We start from the raw sequence: 21,275 nt of genomic DNA, 5'->3' as shown, positions 1-21,275 counted from the left end.
ATGTCTTCAGAGAGACGTCAGAATTTTGTAAAATAATTATACCAGTGTTCTTAATTCATTCAATTTGCAACAGCAACATTGCAGCAAGGGAAAATTAAGTTTATCCTAAGAGTAAGGTTTTTTTTAAATTGTGGTAAAATGTACATAATATTGATCATTTTAAGCATTTGCAAGCATACAATTCAGTGGTATTAGGTACATTCACAATATTGTGTAACCGTCATCACTATCTGTACTCAAAAGTTTTTCATCATTTGAACATAAAGTTTGTGCTCTTTCAACAATAACTCTCTTCACTTTTCTCTGCCCCAGTCTCCAAGAGTAAGTTTTTAGGAAACATATCACACTGTTGTGAACCTCTCCTCTCATAAATTGATGCCCTTCTCGGATTTACAGAGAGGGTTCACCTTGAAAAGTTTCCAGCAACTCATTTTGTGCTGGAGGAGTCCTAACAGTGTCCACCAGAGCCAAGATTCTTAAAAGCTCCTCTGATGGGCCGTGGAACGGTCCTTCCTTTTAGGGAAAATGACACACAATTCCTTCGGTTTTATTATATATAATGAAATATGATTTTTCTATTAGATTGAAACATGAATCATCCCTTATGTAAGTCAAACATAGTTGAATATTGTCAATTTCATTTGATTTAACCTGATGGAAATCAAGAAAAGGAGTTGAGTTACTAAAATCTGGTAAAACACTGCAATTTTCATCACATTCTCCACCAAGTCTTTGTTACTAAGGTGTTTTTTCTTCTTTGAAAAGCATAAGTAGGTGGTCTTTTTTCTTACCCAAGTAGATGTTATTCAAAAAAGACTGCAATTGGAGATTTTAAATAATGATATTTCCAAACTCAGGGCAGTTGGTTAATAACTGGTTTATATGTAGAGTTACACTGCATGATCACAGTATTGCCAATTATAATTTATACCAACTTTACCACTAATTCAGTGATAGCACTGACCCAGGTAGACTTTATGTGCCTGAAGTGACATGTAAGTTGGCTTGTAAAAGTATACTTTCTCTTGACTTATTTTTATTTTAGAGATTCTTTGTCTTCATATGATGAATCTTCAACTATGGGTAGGTTATAAATCTGACTTTTGTGTTTTTCATCCTATAACAAAGATATAAATTTAGCCTGCAGTCAAATGATTTTTGAAATACTTTAAGAATTGAAAAGTCCCAAGTGGCAGTTTTACATGGTGGTTAGAGCACTGAATCTAAAGCCAGACTGCTGGGTATCAAAGCCAGCCCTATATTGTATCAGCTCTGTGATTTGGGAAAATTAATTTTCCTCCCCATGCCTCAGTTTTCTCGTTAATGTAATGGATGAATAATAGAGCTGTTCTGAGGATTACACGAGTGAACACATGACAAGCACTTAGAACAGCACCTGTTACATAGTAAATGCCATATGTGCTGGCAATAATTAAGCAGTTAAGTATTTTGACAACCCTCTTTTCATTAATGTAGAACAAAGCCAGCCTGATATGTTATTACATAACATGTCTCTGAAATAAGAGAAATTAGGAACTAAAAACAGACCTTGATTTAACAGGTATTTAGTAAATGTTAGTTTCTTGCCTCCACTCACCCATCCCCAACCCCGCTTTTCCTTCTTTCCAATAAAAGGGCTTTTCTTGACTTTTCTCCCATGCCTTTGTATACAGTAATCACTTCATTGAGTTTCAGCTAAGAATGTATATTGTCCATACTTGAACCATTTTGCACCTACAAAATGCGCATTCATCATTTTTTTTCCACTGGGAAAGTATGAGAATATTTGTCACAAGACTTAAAGTATTAAAGTTGGTGCTAGACATATCTGGGAGATGATAAAAAGAAGTTGCTAAAACATCTGTCGAATGTTATGAGCCTGAGGTATGACTAAATTATTCATAATTGTATTATTCAAGAAAAGGTAAAAGTTCTTTCCTCAAAAAATTCAGAGTCTTGGACAACCATACATTATTTATTATTTAAGGGAAAGGAAAGATGTTGACTTTGTGCCAGGAATAAGGAGTGTTGGATTTCTCTAGCTGAACTTTACATACAGTATAACCTAGGCCATCTATTGGGGTTTCATTATTCCTTCAACTGAAAAAGAAATGATTAATTGTATCTGGGTAAGTTTGTAGGAAAAACTGTGTGATAAGTACTTGATATCACTATGTAATGTATGTACAGTTGTTCTTAGTTGAAAACCTAAGTAAATCAGCAGGAACGCCAAAGGAATGATTCCAAACCCCTCATTCCCCCCAACTAGACCAAATTTCCTGTTTTGTTCACCTTTAGCAGCTGGCAAAATGTTCGAGGCCTAGATGGTTCAATAGGTAGTATCAATTACCTAAACACTGGGAATGGAAAGCTGAGGAAAACCACATGACATCCTCCCACAGTCTATGGGGAGAAATATTAACACATGTAGAAATGCAAAGCTGAAACTGTAATGAATGCTCAGAAAAAGAGGAAAATGATGCTATCAGTGCCTCTAGAATAGGGATGCCACCTGACCAGAGAGGCCTTCCCTGAAGCCATGCTGCTTAAAATAAGAGCTGAGGGATTAATAAGGATTAGCTAGGAAAAGAGAGAGGTAACCACATGCCAGATAGAGACAAAAGCACATGCAAAGATCCTGTGGCAGGAGGGAGCATGGCAAGTACAAGGAACTGAACAAAGGCCTCTAGATATTAGAGGTAACTAATAAAAGATAGTTTTCAAAAGGTCACAGGACCACACCATGCAGGGGCTCACAAGACTTGGAAGGAGCTCTGTCTTTACCCTAAGAGCAAAGGAAAAGGATTTGAAAGATTTTACTCAGATTAAAATCAGAAGATTGCTCTGGTAGCAATGGGTGGGTGGGGCAATAAATTATAGTATGCTAGAATGGATGCATGTAAAGTATTAAGGACTTTGTTGTAGTCTGAGCAACAGATAATATTAATTTGGGGTAGACTATAGAGGCAAGGTAGAGGACACAGAGGTGGATGGATTTGAGATTTAGGAGCCTATTGCTAGGTGTTGGTGATGCATTGCATATCATAGGTAAGGGAGTGAGATATATTAAGAATCATTCCTAAGTTCTGGCTTGACATGTGGAGGGATCTTAATGCCCTTCCCCAAGATAGAGAATGTTGGACGATGATCAGGTCTGCAAGTGGATGATTATGACTTTTTCTTTGGAAATGATGAGGTCCTTTTGAAATTCTCTTCTTCCTGATTTCTTTTATACTACCTTTGTCAGCTTCCACCCCCCCCCCACCCTTTCCTTTTTTTTTCTTGGCCACTGTCTTCCCCAAATCCGGACAAGACATCTTTGTGTTTTTTCATTCTCACCCAACTTAAATGGTTGGTACTCTCCATGGTTCTGACCTGAGCCTCCAGCCTCTTTAGCCACTCTAACTAGGTGTTATCCAATACAGTAGCTACATGTGGCTACTGAGCACTTGAAATGTGGCTAGTCTGAGTTGAGATGTGCCATAAGTGTTAAATACACATGGGATTTCAAAGACATGGCATTAAAAATAATGAAAAATAAAATCATTAATAAGAGTTTTATATTGCTTATATGTTGAAATGATAATTTCGGTACATTGGTTTAAGTAAAATCTGTTATTATGATCTTAGTGTGGCTACTAGAAAATTTAAAATTACAAACGTGGCTCACGATGTATTTCCAGTGGACAGTGCAACTCCAGACAGTGATCCTATTGTCACCTCATTCCTGTCTGCTTGAGCCCACAGAGATGCTAACTGTTTCCAGAACATTTCACATCATTTTATGCCTCATATGCTCTGCTTTTCCAGACCTTTTGTCCCCCTTCTTTCCTACAGATTAAATATGATTCATACTTTTATGTTCAGAGCAAATATCTCCACTACTATATAAAACTTTTCCAATTCCTTAAGGTAGAAGTAAACATTTCTGCCTCCAAGTCTTACATGCTCTGTTAATACCTTTGTTATAGCAAATTCACATGCTTGTATTTGGTTTTATATTCATTTGTCTCTCCCGCCAGATTGTAAGTGTTTGCAAAGTGCAGGTGCAACCTGATTTATGTCTATAATTATGTAAGGGGGTACTGGGTATCAGGTTGGTGCTCAATGAAAGTCTGGTGAATAACAATTGCTCTACACATTTTATATAGCTACGATGTGGCTGGTTATGACTTAGATGTTTTAAGACAATATTTCAAATCCCTTCAACAGTGCTGCAAGGTAGATATAATGATCCTCATTTTGCATATGGGGATCTTGCAAAAACTCAAACAGTTAATAAATTATAGAACCAGAATTCAACTAGACTGACTGAATGAAAAAGCCATGTTTTTTTTCCTGTGATACCATGCATACTGAAAAATGATTTTGAAAATGGAGATCATATTCCTACATCATAAAATGGGAAAAAATACCAATTTCCTAAGATTGTTAGAAGATTAAATGAGATAATCTATATGAAGTGTCAGGGCAGTGCTTGAAAATAGTAGGTTTTATTAAACATTGGCTTTCTTCCATCTTGAGGCCCATAGGCATCCTTAATTTCTGAGAAGGACCAAAGCAGTCTACCTAAACTCCTTGATGATCCTCACACGTGTACACTCAGGTTTACTCTCATTCACACTCATCCAAATATCACAAGACACAGATCTCGCTGGGGCTATCGACTTTAACCCAGTCCTCTCTGCATATGTTACTGATGGTTAAAGAAAGTGGAGTAGAGAAATAATAAGTAGTACTGGGGGCATTCAATCTGGATGTGTTTGTGTTTGTTGGTGAAGATTAGGGCAGGAATAATAGCAGAAAAGGAGTCAAGCCTGGAGTCTTCCAAGGGTATGTTCCCTTGGTAAATTCCCAGAAAATCATTTTGAGTAGAGTGCTGACTCTTTTCTTCCTGTTCTGTCTTATCCAGCTATGGTATTTTACAATCAGAACGACTTTCTTTACCATCTCAGGAATCTTTCTAGGAAAGGGAAAGGGGAAGTGTGACAGGGATAAACATTAGTTGTGGACCAATACGGTCTGCAGGTCCTAGGTTGAGATGCAAGCCTCCTGAGAAATAAATTCAAGCAGGTAAAGTGTGAAGATATGTTGCTATGGGGCTGTGTTCAGGTAAGGGAAAGTGACCCCTCTATAACCTTCAGATCCCTGTAATTCCCCTGAAAAAGTAATATTAAGAAATCTCTCGGTTGCTGTTGGTATATGACCAAGGCTAAAGGGAGCTCCTGGGCTCAAGGATAAAATAGTTCCTTCTCCTTTTGGCTCTCCTGGCTCCCGCATTTCAAGTTAACAGCAGAACCAATGTCTTGTCCAGAGTTTGGAAACTTTCTCACTAACCTGTGCTCTTGTTTGTTTCACAGCAAACGGAGAGACAAGTACTCAGTAGGGTGGAGCTTCCACTATAAAACACTCAAATTCTACTCCAAATACATAATATATTGAAAAGCGTTCTGATCCATTACAGAACCAAACTACACACAAAAGGGACAGGGAATGAAGAAAATAGGAAACTTAGAGACTTAATATATTATCATCATCATCATCATCACCATTATTTTAATGGTGTGCTTTACCTCTCAAACTAGCCCTTTGGATTTAGGGCCTGTTTTTTTAAATTAATTAATTTAATTAATTAATTTATTGGCTGCATTGTGTCTTCGTTGCTGCATATGGGCTTTCTCTAGTTGTGGCAAGCGGGGACTACTCTTCGTTGTGGGGCTTGGGTTCCTCATTGCTGGGGCTTCTCTTGTTGCGGAGCACCAGCTCTAGGCATGTGGGCTTTAGTTGTTGTGGCTCACGGGCTCTAGAGCTCAGGTTCAGTAGTTGTGGCACATGGGCTTAGTTGCTCCACGGCATGTGGAGTCTTCCTAGAGCAGGGATGGAACACATGTCCCCTGCCTTGGCAGGCGGATTCTTAACCACGGCGCCACCTAGGAAGTCTTAGGTCCTGTTTTAAACGTCTCTGTATTTACTTTATTAGCATCCACATAGCAAGTCTCGGTGTTCCTTTGCCAAGTGATGGAAACATTCACCCATACGCAGTATAACTGGCAAGGAGATTCCAGCTTGAGTGAAGAGCACAAGAAGTTGTAAGGAAAGATTCTTTGAAGTTAAAATTTGTCATCTTTAGGAAACTGAATATTCTCTAGCACTTAAACTTGAGATTAAGGAAAAAACTTCAAATTTAGGGAGAAATTTTATGTCTGCTATTATACAGAGAGAAATTCCATGCTCAAGAACATGTAAAAAATAAGAGTGGCAATTATTTGGCTGCTCCAGAAATTTTAATCTATATTAAAAAATAACTACAACCTTGAATTTTAAAGGGTTGATTTGTCTGCCAGATTGACTTGTACTCAAAAGGATAAACAGAAGGTACTTTTCAAGTCAATCCATTCAAATGCCAAAGCATCATGAATTCTTACAACTGACTGATTTTGAGACAGGTTTTCTTTGATTCATCTTGAGCCTCAACATCTCTTTTGGGGACCCGATGTGACTATGACCCCTCTTCTTCCTCTTCTGTTTCCCCTTTGCGTTTAGCTACAGTTAACAGACCTCTTTCAAGTAATGCCTCTACCATATGAATAGAGCATTGCTCTAGTTACTAAGAGTCCCCTCCAAAATCACAAACCTCTGGGGAGAATTGAGGCTTTAACTTGGTGAAAATTCCTTTGTTCCCCTCAACCCAGGAGAAGGTTTGTCTCAACTTCCTGTCCTATTTTCCTGTTGGTTTATAAAATGATGAAGATAAGAGAAAAATCTATAAGTTTAGTGAAATTTTAAATAACAAGTATTCATTAACTCCAACACAAGCATATTTTGAAATCCTTCTTAACATAAATTAAAGGTACATGTGTATATGTAAACAGAAGGACAAATACCACATGATATCACTTATATGTGGAATCTAAAACATGACACAAACGAACATATCTATGAAACAGCTCACAGAGAACAGACTCGTGGTTGCCAAGGGGGAGGCGGGGTAGGGGAGGGATGGATTTAAAATTTGGGGTTAGCAGATGCAAACTATTATATATAGAATGGATAAACAAGAAAGTCCTACTGTAGAGCACAGGGAACTATATTCAATATGCTGTGACAAACCATAATGAAAAAGAATATATATGTGTGTAACTAAGTCACTTTGCTGTACAGCAGAAATTAACACAACATTGTCAATCAACTATACTTCAATAAAATTTAAAAACAAAACAAAACAAAAAACCCAGAAGAAAACACACCAAAAATTAATAGTTATTATAGACAGGTAATATAAAATTTTCTTTGTATGCTTTTTAATATATAGCAAGTTTTCTGCAGTAAAGATGCATTAATCTGATAAACAGAAAAAAATTAGCATTATAAAAAAAGAAATGGTAATCAATAGCCACTCTCCTTTCCTCTGTCAACATGCCAAAGGACCAGAAGCTTGAGAGACCTGAAGACCTATATCCCTGTGGGTGACATAAGGTGTGAGTTTATGCAGCCCAGGTAACCCCTCTGGGACGCAGGTTCCTCACTTGTGAAAGGCAGGAGTTTGAGTCCCATGGTGTCTGTTCTATAATGCCTGAATTCTATGATGGGCCTGCCACATTGTAGACTATATCAACTGAAAATGCTTCCGGTTTCTAGTGATTTAAGCCACTATCTTGACTCATAGTGGCTTAAATCACAAGAATGCGTCCTGTTGAGTAAATGGACTGTGTAAAGTTAGGTAGTCTAGGACTGGATCGGGAGCTCAGGGAGGTTATCCAGGAGCCTGGCTCTTTTAAATTTTTTCTGCATTGTCCTCTTTAACTGTTGGCATTCCTCTGAGAGACCGTTGCCTCATGGTTACAAGATAGCTATCACATCTCCAGGTAGGAGCAAAAAAGCAGAGGCAAAAGTTTCTCTTTGCATCCAGTAAGGTCCCCACATCTCATCTGTCAGGACTGAGCCAAAGGATTAACCTAGACTAATCAGTGGCAAAGGGAAAGAAGATGCTACCCTTGTTTTAGGTGGATTATCATTCATCCTGCGCCTCTGAGGGCAAAGAATAGCTGCCCACAGACCTGAACAGGTCATAGTTCTAACAGCAGGGAAGAAAAAAAGGAGAGGATGATCATTGGATAGAAAACAAATGTGTCTGCTAGAGCACTTAATAAAGACGTGTTGAACACAGGAGTGAGGGCCGTGTCACGATTTTCATGGATCCTAAAAACGTTTGCCTTTCTGGGCACTTACTTCCATAAAAGTGTTTAAAATTGTATTTTACAACTGAGTTGGTATAAAGAAAAATGTAGTCCAGACTGGATTCATTATTATATCCACTATTATTATGTTTACTTTTTTATTCTGATTTAAAACATTAAAACGAAGACATTTTCATGAACTCTAGATACTGGGTCTACTGTGCCTCATGACTAAGTCCATCCTGGGTCTGTGTTGTCTGTCCAACTGGATGGTAAACACTCGAGGGCGGAGACTGCATGCTAGGTTTTGTTAATGCCTCAAAGCCCCTATCCCATCACTATAAGTCTAAGAGCTGCTCAACAAATACTATGGAGTTGACCTAACATATCACTGTTTCTTCCCTCAGGGCGAACCTGGTCCTCCTGGTCCTTATGGTCCTCCAGGGGCCCCTGGTGTTGGACAGCAAGGTATTAAGGTAAAGAGACTTGTCTGTCTGCCCATTGATGATTACTGCATTTATTGTAGGGCTGGGGGAGCTGTGATCTGAACTCTGCTCAGCCTTACCCTCATAGACACAAGGCGGCTGCCTGCAAGAGTTACTTATAGTCTGAATGCTTGGACACTGCAATGCCCTGGTCAGGGGCAGTGACCACAAGAATAATCTATGTATTTTTTTATTCGGTTGGAATGAAAATTTTGCTTGTCTCCAAATACCCACCCTCTTGCCAACATACATCTAGTTCTGTTGAGTTTTCATGGACTTTAAATGTTATCATGCAAAAATGTAATTGGGATGTGAAACACCTTAACACATCAACTATCACCTGCTCACATAAAATAAGTATAGAGGGGTAGAAGCCAAAAGAACCCTGACACTGAAGAAATAAATGTTGACGGAGAGGTCTGTAGGGAACTAGAAAGGACTGGAACACCCGACAACCTGGGGTGCTCTGCGTCTTGCAGGATGTGCTAGAGCAGAAGCGCTGATTTTAAATGGCTTTCCTATGTCATTGGGACAATAAGACTTCAACTCGGGGCTGAAACAGAGAGCAGTACGAAACGGTGCACTTCGAATATCATCAGGTGTCACCATGGATGGCAGACAGTAAGCATGTTGAGACTCCAGGGAAGGTGGAGTTTATCCTGGCAGAGTTATTGCAGAAGGGTTCTGAAGGAGATAAAATGTAAAACAGAGCTGAATGGAGAGGACAGGGTTGGGGCGGGGAGACATCCCAGGATGGTGGCGAAGCTGCAGGGAACAGCATGAGCGTTGGTAACTTGGTCATCTCAGCAACCAACAAGAGTCACACACAGTTTATCCCGCCAATTGCTACATAATCATTTCTGAAAGCTGAAATTGCATTTAGGCGAGAAAGAATGAGGAACATTTGGGGGCAATCTGTTCACTTAAATTCAAAGCATTTTTCCTCCTCTCTATATATTTTTTAAATTTTTATGAATTTGAAAAATTTGACAATTTTGCGATTTATCTTTGTTGATATCACCAGTGTATTTTGTGCTGTGTGTATTCTTTATTTAAAAATCAAACTTTCATTCAATTATTTCTTCCTCATAGGGGGAAAGAGGCCAGGAAGGAAGAGCTGGGCCTCCAGGACCAATCGGTATTGGTGAGCCGGGCCAGACAGTGAGTAGCAAGAAATTCTATATGGAATTAAAAGGACAAATATAGTTCTTATGTGCTCTTTTGGGTGAGAATAAATGGTTAAACTAAGCCATCTTTATCTTTTTGAACAACAAAAGATGATAAATGTATAAAGACCAGATCCAGGTGTTATTTTTCATGACACTTGAAATAGGGATATTTATTTATTTTTATTTATATTTATAGGATATGTACAACAGGCTCTCTCTTACTGTAGTCTCTTGTGCGATTAATCAGCTTGTCCAAGAAGGAAAGAGTTCTCATATGTCAAAACTTCCTAGAGATAGGAGATCTAGATTCATAGCTAATGTCTATAATTTATAATTGACTTTCCTGTAACCATGAGAAAATCACTGAGAATAAGGGCCTTTCTTATTACCTAATCCATGAGTATCCCCTGAAGCTAGAGTTGGTGATGGTAGGCAGGTAACACCTGTGCTGTTTGCAGCTTCTACCTTATGTAGCTTTGATACTTACTATTGTTGGAAAAGAAAAAAAAAATCTATCAAAAGAGAGCCAGAGAGGAAATGAATAAAATATGACTCTTCTGGTATAAGAAGCTTTTTAACTTTTCAAGTAATCATTTTTCTCCTAGAAAAGAACAGTAGCTGACTTGCTCAGGCACAAATAAAAACAACTGATTGTGACTAGTTGGGCTCCCAACTGGGTTTTGCATTGCATAAGTCCTCACATGTAAATATTAACAGAAACATGTGCTTCCTTTCTGTACTCTGAGAATGAAATCGTAGCATATTATTTGAGGGTTAGGCTTTTCACCAATATCTGGATACATTAATTCAAAAAAGAAAACATCATATAGAGGAAAAATGTAAGGGTCTAATTATCTACTCTGTTTCCACTAACTAGATAGTCCTCTCAAAACTCGATCACTGAGAAAGAAAAAAAAACGAGCTTCCTGCAGACACTGCTGGTTCTACACTGGAGAGACTGGAAACCTATAAAACCAAAATGACATCAGCTAGAAAGACACAGGCCCAGATCGGCTGCCATGTGTAAAGGGAGTACAGAAGAGAATTTGGGAAGTTTTTTGACAGAAATGAAAATATCTTTTCACAATGTTCTGCATAAGTGGAAATAAAAGTGAGCTTCATGTTTCACTGCAAAGCCTTTATGAATTGTCCAAAAGAATCCTAGATTTTGAAGCAAACATAAGACCTCTTCTTTTTCTTCCACACGCCTACTTTTAACTTACTAAACCTAATAAACAGCTCTGCCTTGCTGCTGGATCCTAGGAGAGACTGTGTGGCTAACCACGGGACAATATACAATTAATTACACATGCTGAATTACTCATTGTGAACTGGGTGTTACATAAGACATCTAGGCTACATGCAGTAGAAGTCCATCATTAATTCTTGAGGATACAAATAGTGTCATGAGTAACTGGCTTAGACTCCATGGCATCTACTCCATCGCTCCTTTTCCCACAAGCCACACCTATAGCCCCATATGAACAGACAAAGGAAGAACAAAACTGAGCACATTATGCTGGCTTGGCTGGAAGTAGACCCCTGTTCTCTTCATGAACACAGAGTGTAAAGATATTTGTGTCTTAAGGTGAATGCTCCCCAAACCACATGCATTTTAGAGATGGCTCTAAATAAACAAGTAGACAGGATGTCAATCTCTTTTCCCAGGTCTACTACCATCCTCTCAGTTTTAATGAGTGTTTGGGATGGAGGTTATACACAGGACCAACATCAACATCCTTTTAACAAAACTAGTCTGCTGAGTGCCCAACCTACAAAAGGTACACAGAGGCCTGATGTTGTCTTTCTTTGGGAAGGGCCAGTCACACTTCAGGTAGTGTCAGTATGTTGATTAGCATGGAACTCTTTCACAATGGAGGGGGCCAAGATGATGGCCATAACTGGGGGGTAGGGGGCAGGCGATTAACCAAGTACGGACTTGCCATTACTCTCCAGCACCGAAGGACTTCCTGAACGTCTCCACAGATTTACTGTGATGCTTATAAACGTGGATATATTTTCATTTAATATTGCTTCAAATTCACTGGTTTCACGAATCCGAGAATTCAACAGTTTTGAAAGTTCTTAATTATTATCTCTTCAGATATTTTCTTTCTCCGTTCTCTATGTAGAAATCCTCTTAGATATTTAGTTGCATTTTGGGGTGGTTTCCTTAAATCTAACATATAATTCATAAATTTATCTTTGTCTGCTTATAAAATGTCCTTAAATCATCCCTTGTATTTTTAACTTAATGGGTATTTTAAAAAATTCTTGAAGCTATTTTAAAAAATATGTCTTTTTAAAAACTAATACATTTTTGCCATTCTGTCCTCTTTGCCTCCTATATTTCTATTCTTTTCTTAAGACCATTAATCACTTAAAGAATACTTCCTTTTTTGGTATCTATTATTTTATTCTATTATTAGACAATCTTGGGGAAGTTTACGTTATATTGACTCACTTTTGCTCACTGAGATTTATTTTTGGGTACTTTTTGTACTCTGGCGTCTGAACTCATTGTCAGCTACGTTTAACTGTGAAATCCCACCTGTTCTTTGTGGAACATGTTTGAGAGGCATGTGCATTTGCATCTCTTATGTACTCCAGGCACATCCTGATGCTGATGTCTTGACTAAGGTGTCCCTGGACCACCAGTGTGGTGTCACTTGAAACTACAAACTCATACACAGCACAGGACCAGGTTAGCAGTTTTCAGGCCCATTTAGAGCCCAAGGGGAGGTAGACAACATTCTTGCCATTCATAACGCTGTGTGGATGGGATGGCTTTTTTCTACCCTGCCCTTTCATTGAAAATACATAATTTTGAAGGTCCTAGCTTTATGGAGGATCTTAGTTCTAATTTTGTCCTCATTTTCCATTGAGTGATCCAATGTGAGTGTCTCCTGGTTCTCCCTCTCAGACTTCCTAGACTTCGTCCCACCACACAACCATCCTTTTCACCCAGAACAGTTACAGTGTCAGCTTACGTGCTTGCCTCTAGTGTTCAGCTCTCTTTTTGTTTTGGAACCCTGTGATTTCCCTTACTTACTGATTTTTCACACCTTCATTTTAAAGAAAAATTTGTATTACTTGCCTTTCTCTTTGTAGCTAGAGAGTTTTCACAGTATTGCCAGAACATGAAACTCTTGTTTGTTTTCTTGCTATCTAAGCCACAATTACACAAATTAGAGTGACACTGTGGAGTCTTTGATTTAATTGGGAACTGAAATCATACCAAAGATGAGAAGGATCTCAAGTAATGTATGAAAATATTGCCCCAAAATGTCATAATAAAAAATCAACAATGAGAGTTTTTGAATTATTTCAAAGTAACGTAAAGACATCTTAGGACTGACAAATGTTCTGCTGAAAGTTCTTTACATTTTTTCTTTGCCTGAATTATTTCAAGTGGTTTCAGGTTTAGTACTAACTACTCTTTTCATATAACAGTGATAAATAAATCTGATCGACTAAAAATTAATATTCCAGCTCTGTGACAACTTTGAATTTTCAGCTACCATCTTTAATTACATGATTACCACTAGTTTTGTGTTGGTCTGACAGATGGCTGATTCATGAATAATAAATTGATTCAGACTCTCAGGGTGATCTGTTTTTTTTTTTGTGCAAGGATACTCAGAGCACTATCAGTAAAAAATATCCCTAGAAGTAAAACTATAATTATTTTGAAGTTAAAAATAAAGCAGTTTTCACTGTTTGAATATTAAGGATAATTTTTATAAGCATTTAGCATATTTATCTTTAATGCTTGCAACGTATATTGAAACCTCTTTTATTGATTATCCACACTACTGAGATTATTAAGGAAGATAATAAGATAATGGACAGTCATATTTTATCTTGTTAATGTCTCATATAAAGCATTTCTGGTCAGACTCTGTTAACTGATAGTTTCTTCCACTAGATATTTTTAATTAGAGATGTTCATTAGAAGCCAAATAAGAATGTCACTGTTATAATTAGCTCTTATGGCCTTTGAAAAGGACACTGTTTTTTTACAGAGCATTTTTGTCTTTTAAAAAATAATGTGTTGGTACTGTGTTAATAAATTAAAAATATAGTTCATCTAACCCAAGTACCTGCTCTTTCTCTTCTCTGGTTAGCAGTCATCTTTCATCCTGACTGCTTAACTGGAAAACTTGAGAATATACTAATGGAGAATATTACTCTGACAGTTTCCAGTAATTAAACCTTGGATCACTGTTTTTTTAAATGTCCCTAAGAGATTGTTCAGAAGCATTAACTCTCTGTTCTCAGCAGCTTGGAACACATGACTCCTCAAAGACTTCACTATTTTCATTTTCACCTTGGCTAATGTATTCTAGAAAGGCAGAGACGGAAGGAAGGGTCAGTGCTTACTCTGTGTGGCACGCTTCTCTCCACACTACTTAACATAAACCATTCACTCTGAGACTACCTGATTTGTAAAAACTTCACAAAAGGACATTCTTAGCAATTGCAGGATTCAAGGAAAATAATTTTGATAGCGATAGCAGTATTTATTGAGTGCTTAATATGTAAGAGCTTTAAATCTCTCTGACCTAATCCTTATATTAATACGTGTGGTTGAGGTAGTTGCTATTGGTACCACCATTCTGATGAGAATGCTGAACTTTAGAGAGACTGAATTATTTGCTTGAGATCACACCGCTAATATGTAGCAGAGTGGGGGCTTGAAACTCAGTCCAAGTGATACCCAAGTTTACTTTTAGTTATCATGCAAGGCTATAAACTCTATGAGACAGGGAGCAGGGCTGCCTGCTGTTTTCAGACCCTAGCAGTGACTTGCACCTACCAGGCTTTTGGTAAACATTTGTTGAATGAATGGGGAAAAAAAAATTGAATGAACTGGAAAAAGACTCCTTTGCATTCAATGTAAATTGAGTTATTTTCATTTGTCATATTAGTGGGGAAGAACAATAATTTGTTAATTTTTTTTTGTACAGTGTGATATTAGCTAGGGCTTGTCTGTTTAGTGCGCAATCTAGTTTTCATGCTTATATTTATTGTTCCCCTAGTTAATTGCTATAATATTAGAGTAAGATGTCACGAGTATTGGAGTTTTGATTAAGGTCTTGGATGGTTAAAAGCTGGTTTTCCCACAAGCATGGCAACTTAAATTGAATTAAGTGCTAGCTTTTTCCTTCGATTAAAGTCTTTACTAAATTGGCTCTGCACAAATACTAAAAAAGACTTTAAAATATGGGATACAATTAGCTTTCTCTCTTACAAATCTGTAGCTGCGATCAGCCACTGGTGAGCATAACACTATATTCTAGTCCTGCTCCCAGGCTTGAGTAGACAGTATCTCTTAAATTACCCTGGATTACTGTATACTGAGTCCCAAGACCACAGAGTGTCTGCAGCGGGCTGCCTTTGGGGCTTTGAGCAACTCAGTAGACCTTGTTCCATCACAGATTTACTTCCCTGGCAAGAGAGTCCTAATGATCCTTCTAGGTCTGTTAGAGGAAAAGCTCCAGTTTATGCTTCTACGATTCTTATTGTTAGTCCCTTTTCTGCTTTTTCTTTTTATTATTTTTTTGCCTTCTGGCCAAGAAGAAAGAGAGGAAAAATTTACAACCTTTTAAAATTCCAGGTTTAAGTGACTATTTTGCCATTGTCTATTTTTCAACAAGCATGTATTCTGTCAGTCCATTTCAAAGCCTGGGACTGTGTTGTTTTTCTTTCCTTGTGTGAGAGGTCATCACCTTTCTGAGTGCCTTTCTGAGCAACAGTCACATGGACTTCTTAATTTTAATCACTGAGATCGAAAATCCTGTTTCCCCTTAATAATTCGATCAAGATTCCTATTTGCACATAAACCTCCAATGGATTCAACCAGCTCCTGAAAGAATTCAAGTTTGAATCTAAATTTATCAGGATGGAAATTAAAACAACATGTAAACAGAATTAAGTGCTTTAAATCAGCTGTGCAGTGATTTCTTCACAGGGCTCCCCTGATACTTAATTAATCACTTCACATCTTTCTCTGGGCCAGTCCTAGATTTTTAGCCTTTCCTGATATTGATTTCCTCATCCTTATTCTGAAGCATCACTTAATTTCCATTTTCCTCCAATTTGAGAACACCAGAATGGAACATCTAATGCCAATCAAATGGAACAAGGATTTAATACAATGAGAAGATTATTCTTCACAACCCTACAATTCTACTGATCAATATGGAGTTTACTAGAAGGATTTTCACTAATCACGTGAATACGACTACCTCACTGCATGCCCATGTGAACAGAAATATGACCATTTTCTTTATTCCTGTCTCCTCCCTTCCCTCTCCTCTTCCCCCATTCTCTCTCCCTCTCTCTCTCTGTCTCTCTTTTCTCTTGCTCCTCATCCCCTTGTATCCTAACCAGGGTTCCCGTGGGCCTGAGGGAGCGCCAGGAGAGAGGGGCTTACCAGGAGAAGGACTTCCAGGACCAAAGGTAACAACAACACCTTCTACACTGAGGAAAAACGCTTTGTATTGCACGGTCATCAGTTACAAATTTAAAAAAATGTCTGAGCCAATTATCTCAGGTCAAATATTCTCCTTCTTCACCCTATTAAGTACAGTAATATGTAAATTTCCACTTAACATGAAACTATAGTGACATTTGCAACTGTAAATAATCGAGAGCCTGCTTCTTCATGTAATTACTGCATATAAAATTAGAAAAATCTCAAGCAGTTTGTAGTCACTAAAGTCACAGTGATAAATAGCATCTTTATTCCCAGAAATTAAGTTATTGAAGGTGGCTATACCAAGCTTTACCCACAGCTTTGTTTTGTGAAACACAGAGAAGAAACAGTCTAATAAGCCAATTTGTCATAGTATTGCCATTTACATAAGAAAGGAAATGTGGGTGGGTGGAGGGAACTGGAGTTACCTTATTACCAGAAGGAGCAAAACGTTATGCAAGACCTACCTTTTACCTGGCAGTTGAGAATCTAAATGTTTCCACCACCTCCCATTAGTAATTCTTGGAGCTCAGGTTCCTCCAGACCAGGGCTTGGCAAACTCTTTCTCTAAAGGACCAGACAGTAAATATTTCAGGCTTTGTGAGCCATATGGTATCTGTTGCAACTACTTAACTTCTGCTGCTATAGCCTGAAAGTAGCCCTAAACAATGTATTCATAGATGAACTTGGCTGTGTTCCAATGAAGCTGTATCTACAAAAAACATGCAGTGGGCTGGATTCAGCCAATGGGCTGTAGTTTGCTGATCCCTGATCTAGACTCTTTACCCATAATAGTGATTCATTTGCCAAAGGCCACACAGGAAATGATTTTCCAGGACACTTTGGGCAGCATCAACAAAATTTCAGAGTAAGTAAGGATGAATCTGGGGGTCCTTTTTGCTTCTCTTCTAAAATCTTTCCCCAAAACACACATGCATGCACATACGCTACCCAGAGAAGCATGTGCTGTTTTCTAAGTGTCTAAGACCTTCCACTTTAGTCGCTCAGTTGAGACACTGAGATCCGACCTTCTCAGTATGGCCTCACTCTCCAAAATTGCTTCTCATTTTCAGCCTTTTCCACCATGATCAATATTTCATTATCTATGAGAAACCTAAATCTCAACTAAAGGGAATTCAATTAGCTAAAACAAATAATTCACACGAAGTTGTAACTGCTGGGTTGCATTTTAAAACAAGCCCTTGTTAACTAACAGATTTTAATTTGTTATAGTAAATGGAAATAATATGTTGGATAAAGGGGACATTACTAATGTCCTTGACTAAGCAAAATATCATCATGAGAGGGCAGAGGCCAGCAATTTGGCACTACACTTTAGAAAGTTTTTTAATACATAGTTTCTTGAATTTTTTTTTTGGCACATAGTAAATTACTATTTATGTGTAGCCCAAACAACCTGGAAAATTCAAACAGCCAGAATTATTTCCCCTTACAATCTATGGGGTTTAAAAAATAAGTAATAAATGAGAAGGGAATAAATGAAACACTGAGAAGCATATTTCAGGGCACATCTTTGTGACAGTTTCAACCGTACGATCTAATGATACACTCCTTCATAATAACCCACAGCATTGCATTGCCCTCTGACTCATCAAAGAAAGAACTCATTGCATTCGGTGTTGTTTTAAGGTTGACTGTACACAAAGATACTAACAATCAGAAGAACCCATTAGTCAGAATACGTCATCCACAACCGGCAAGACCAATGGGAGTTTTCTGTATGTGACTCTTGGGGCTACTTTGCAATGACATAGGGCTGAAATAAATAAATTATGAATATAGAGGACATAAAGGTATATTTTCCTGTTTCCTAGGTTTCTTGCAAATGTTCTTTGATTTTACTCTCAGTTCAAATAAATTCATGAAATGTTTGCTATTTCTGATTCATTATATGGTTTACTTTTCATACAAATGCACAAAGTGTTATGACTTCATTGATATTACTTTATGACCAGAGCTATTCCCATAGGTCATATTACTCTAGAAACATACCCAAGAAGATTTTCCATGAATTCTTCTAAAACTGAGTTTTCAACAAATGTTTATAGATTCTGGTATAAAGCATTTAATAAATAATTCAATCTTAGCAAATATTATTTCCTATACCAAGAGACAAGTTTTCATTGTGTAATGGATCCAGTTACAGAAATGTTGAGGAAATGGACTGATTCAGTTAGCTGTAATATGTGTTAGATAAGATCTCCCATTTCCAGTTATATCTGATTATGTTAGGAATGGAGCCCTTTTCCAACTTTAGTGATGCTGCATGCATTCTGCTTGGATAGATTCTTTTCTATTTATGAATGTTAATGCTTTTTTTTTTTTTTTTTTTTTTTTGCAACTTGCAAATCTTGGAGTCAGTTAGAATTACCCATTTGTAGTTAGCAGTGAATTTAGGTACTTTGAATGCTTTAACTGTTTTAAAATCCTGAATTTTATTAGTGCATTGATATCCCTCCCATATACTTTCAGGGTGAAAAAGGTTCTGAAGGACCAACTGGCCCACAAGGATTAGAAGGCCCATCAATCAAAGGGGACAAGGTACTGCATATAGGGTGTTTAATAGGAAAGATGCCAATACAATTTTTTTTTCATTGTTCTTTATGAACTATGTAAAACCTGACAACCATACCATATAGGTATCCAGTTAATTGTAAAGGCCTCAAAGACTGGTGCAAAGGGAAAGCTCCCAGAGGGGGAAGAGGTATAAGGAATGAGCAAAAAACAGAGACCTCAAATCACTTTGGAGTCAGTTGTATGTCAGTATCTAAGCATATCATTATATTATATATTATATTAGAATAATGATTGGCATTGATTATCTTGGGTGTTGTATTTCCACTTGAATTATTTATTCCTTTTATTTACTATTTACTGGTAGCTGTCTCTTCTGGGTATCTGTATTTAAATAGTAGAGACAGTAGTAAATGGTGAATTATACAAACTTTAGCTGCATACAATTCTTGGTGCAAATAGACTAGAGGTTGACACAAAGTGAAACACTAGGAAGCGTTTGCCAGGATATGTCATAATGACAGGTTCAGGTTTTTAATATTACATAAAGTGTGATCTAACAATGTGCTTTTGTTCATAAAAACATATTTATTTGGCCCAGGCATTGGCAAACTATAGTGCAGGCTGCCTGATTTTGTAAATAAAGTGTTACTAAAACACAGGAACACCTATTCATTTAGGTATTATCTATGGCTGGTTTTGTACTTCCAAAGCAGCACTCATTTGTTATGAAAGAGACCTTATTATGAACTTAAAGCATAAAATACTTACTATCCAACTGTTATGAAAAAGTTTGCAAACGCTGATGTAGTCTAAATACAACTGACATTAAAATAAGCATATTTATCCATGTTGCCTAATCCAGTGGTCAATTCTCAGCTGTCAGCCTACTTGACCTATCAGTAGCATCCTCTGCTAAGATCCTCACCTTCTTGAAACAATCTCTTCACCTGATCTCTCTGGCTGCACCTTATCAGTCTCTGCTGCTGGTTCTTCTTCATCTCTCTGACCTCTAATACTTGGAGCACCGATAGGGCTCAGTCCTTGAACCTTTTCTCTTCTCTAGCTACTTGTGAACTCACCCAGTCATGGCTTTAAATACCATCTATATCCCAAGGGCTCCCAAATTTATGTCTCCAGCTCAGGCCCTCCTGCCTACTTGATACCTCCATTTGGATGTCTATTTTAGGCATCAGGCTTAACATGGCCAAAACTGAGCTCCTGGTATTACACACTCCCCCAACCTTGCTCCATCTCACTCTTCTTCTCAGTATATGACAAGTCTATTTTTCCACAAACCTCGAAGACATCCTAGGGTCCTCTCAATCTGTAGCGAATCCTGTTGGCTCTACTTTCAAAATCAATTTAGGATCTGAGCACTCCCCACCAGTTTCACTCCAACAGCCTGGTCCAGGCCCCCTTCATCTCTCATACGGACATCTCTTCAGTTTGATTTCAATGTGGCTTCTAGAGTGAGTCTTTCAAGACTAACTCCTCTGCTCAGAACCCTCTAGTGGCTTCTCATCTCACTCAGAGAAAAGCCGAAGTTCTTACTATGGCCTAGGAGACCCTACTGATTGTTCTGCCTGAGTCCGCTGCCACACTTCCCTGACATCATCTTCTACCGCTTTCCCTCGTGCTCACTAGCTCCAGCCACATTGTCTCTTTGATGTTTCTGGAACGTGCCAGGCATCATCCTTGCACTGGATGTTTGCTCTGCCTGGAAAGCTTTTCCTCCGAGTTTCTACCTGGCTCATTCCCTCTCATCAGTGAGACCATCCCTGGCCACCTTTTTCAAGCCTGCAGCTGTATCCCCACTTCCTCCATTTATTTCTCTCCTTAGCACTTATCATTATTCAACATACTATTTATTTCTTCTGTCCATCTTGTTTATTATCTTCTGTTTCCTCTACAAAAAGGAAAGCTCTATGAGGAAAGAGAGTTTTGGCTGTTCTGGTCACTACTGTTTCCCCACGTTTGGAACAGTTCCTGGCAAGCAATGAACACTCAACAAATATTTGTTGAAAGACACAGAGAATGGATGAATGATACTATTCTTCTTACTGATAACTCTCACTTTATTTCCCAAACTGATTCATGGAAAGAGAAGGTGATGTTCTTTAATTTTGCTGTACTTCGATAATTTCTTAATTTTTAAAATGCATTTTAGTAAGATTTGGAGGAAAAAGGTATTTAGAAATTTAAAAAATATTTTTCTTTAATTTCTCTCTCAAATATTGATTTTCTTGCACCCTATGAACTTTATACTTTTAAATATTTCTGTTATGACAAGAAATATTCCTACTGTTCCTATCAAGAAGTGTTTGTGTCATTATAATAACAATTCAGGAATTTTTGGTTCTTGTGTGAAAAATGACTGATAAATATAAGCTGGTGCAAATATTCACCAATTTAGACCAAATAGTGA

At 37.8% G+C, this 21,275-nt stretch overlaps 1 protein-coding gene across 1 annotated transcript in view; it reads left to right on the top strand.

Moving 5' to 3' along the window:
* COL28A1 (collagen type XXVIII alpha 1 chain) overlaps positions 1-21,275 on the top strand; it is a 159,091-nt gene that overhangs the window by 32,512 nt on the left and 105,304 nt on the right. Inside the window, exons 11-14 of the mRNA XM_057732394.1 lie at positions 8,585-8,653; positions 9,755-9,823; positions 16,228-16,296; positions 18,806-18,874. Coding sequence (XP_057588377.1) covers positions 8,585-8,653; positions 9,755-9,823; positions 16,228-16,296; positions 18,806-18,874 — 276 coding nt within the window. The remainder of the gene's footprint in view (positions 1-8,584; positions 8,654-9,754; positions 9,824-16,227; positions 16,297-18,805; positions 18,875-21,275) is intronic.

The sequence above is a fragment of the Hippopotamus amphibius genome, chromosome 4, assembly GCF_030028045.1.
Source record: "Hippopotamus amphibius kiboko isolate mHipAmp2 chromosome 4, mHipAmp2.hap2, whole genome shotgun sequence".
In the NCBI taxonomy this organism is placed as follows: domain Eukaryota; kingdom Metazoa; phylum Chordata; class Mammalia; order Artiodactyla; family Hippopotamidae; genus Hippopotamus; species Hippopotamus amphibius.
This window is presented reverse-complemented; position numbering and strand designations above follow the sequence as displayed.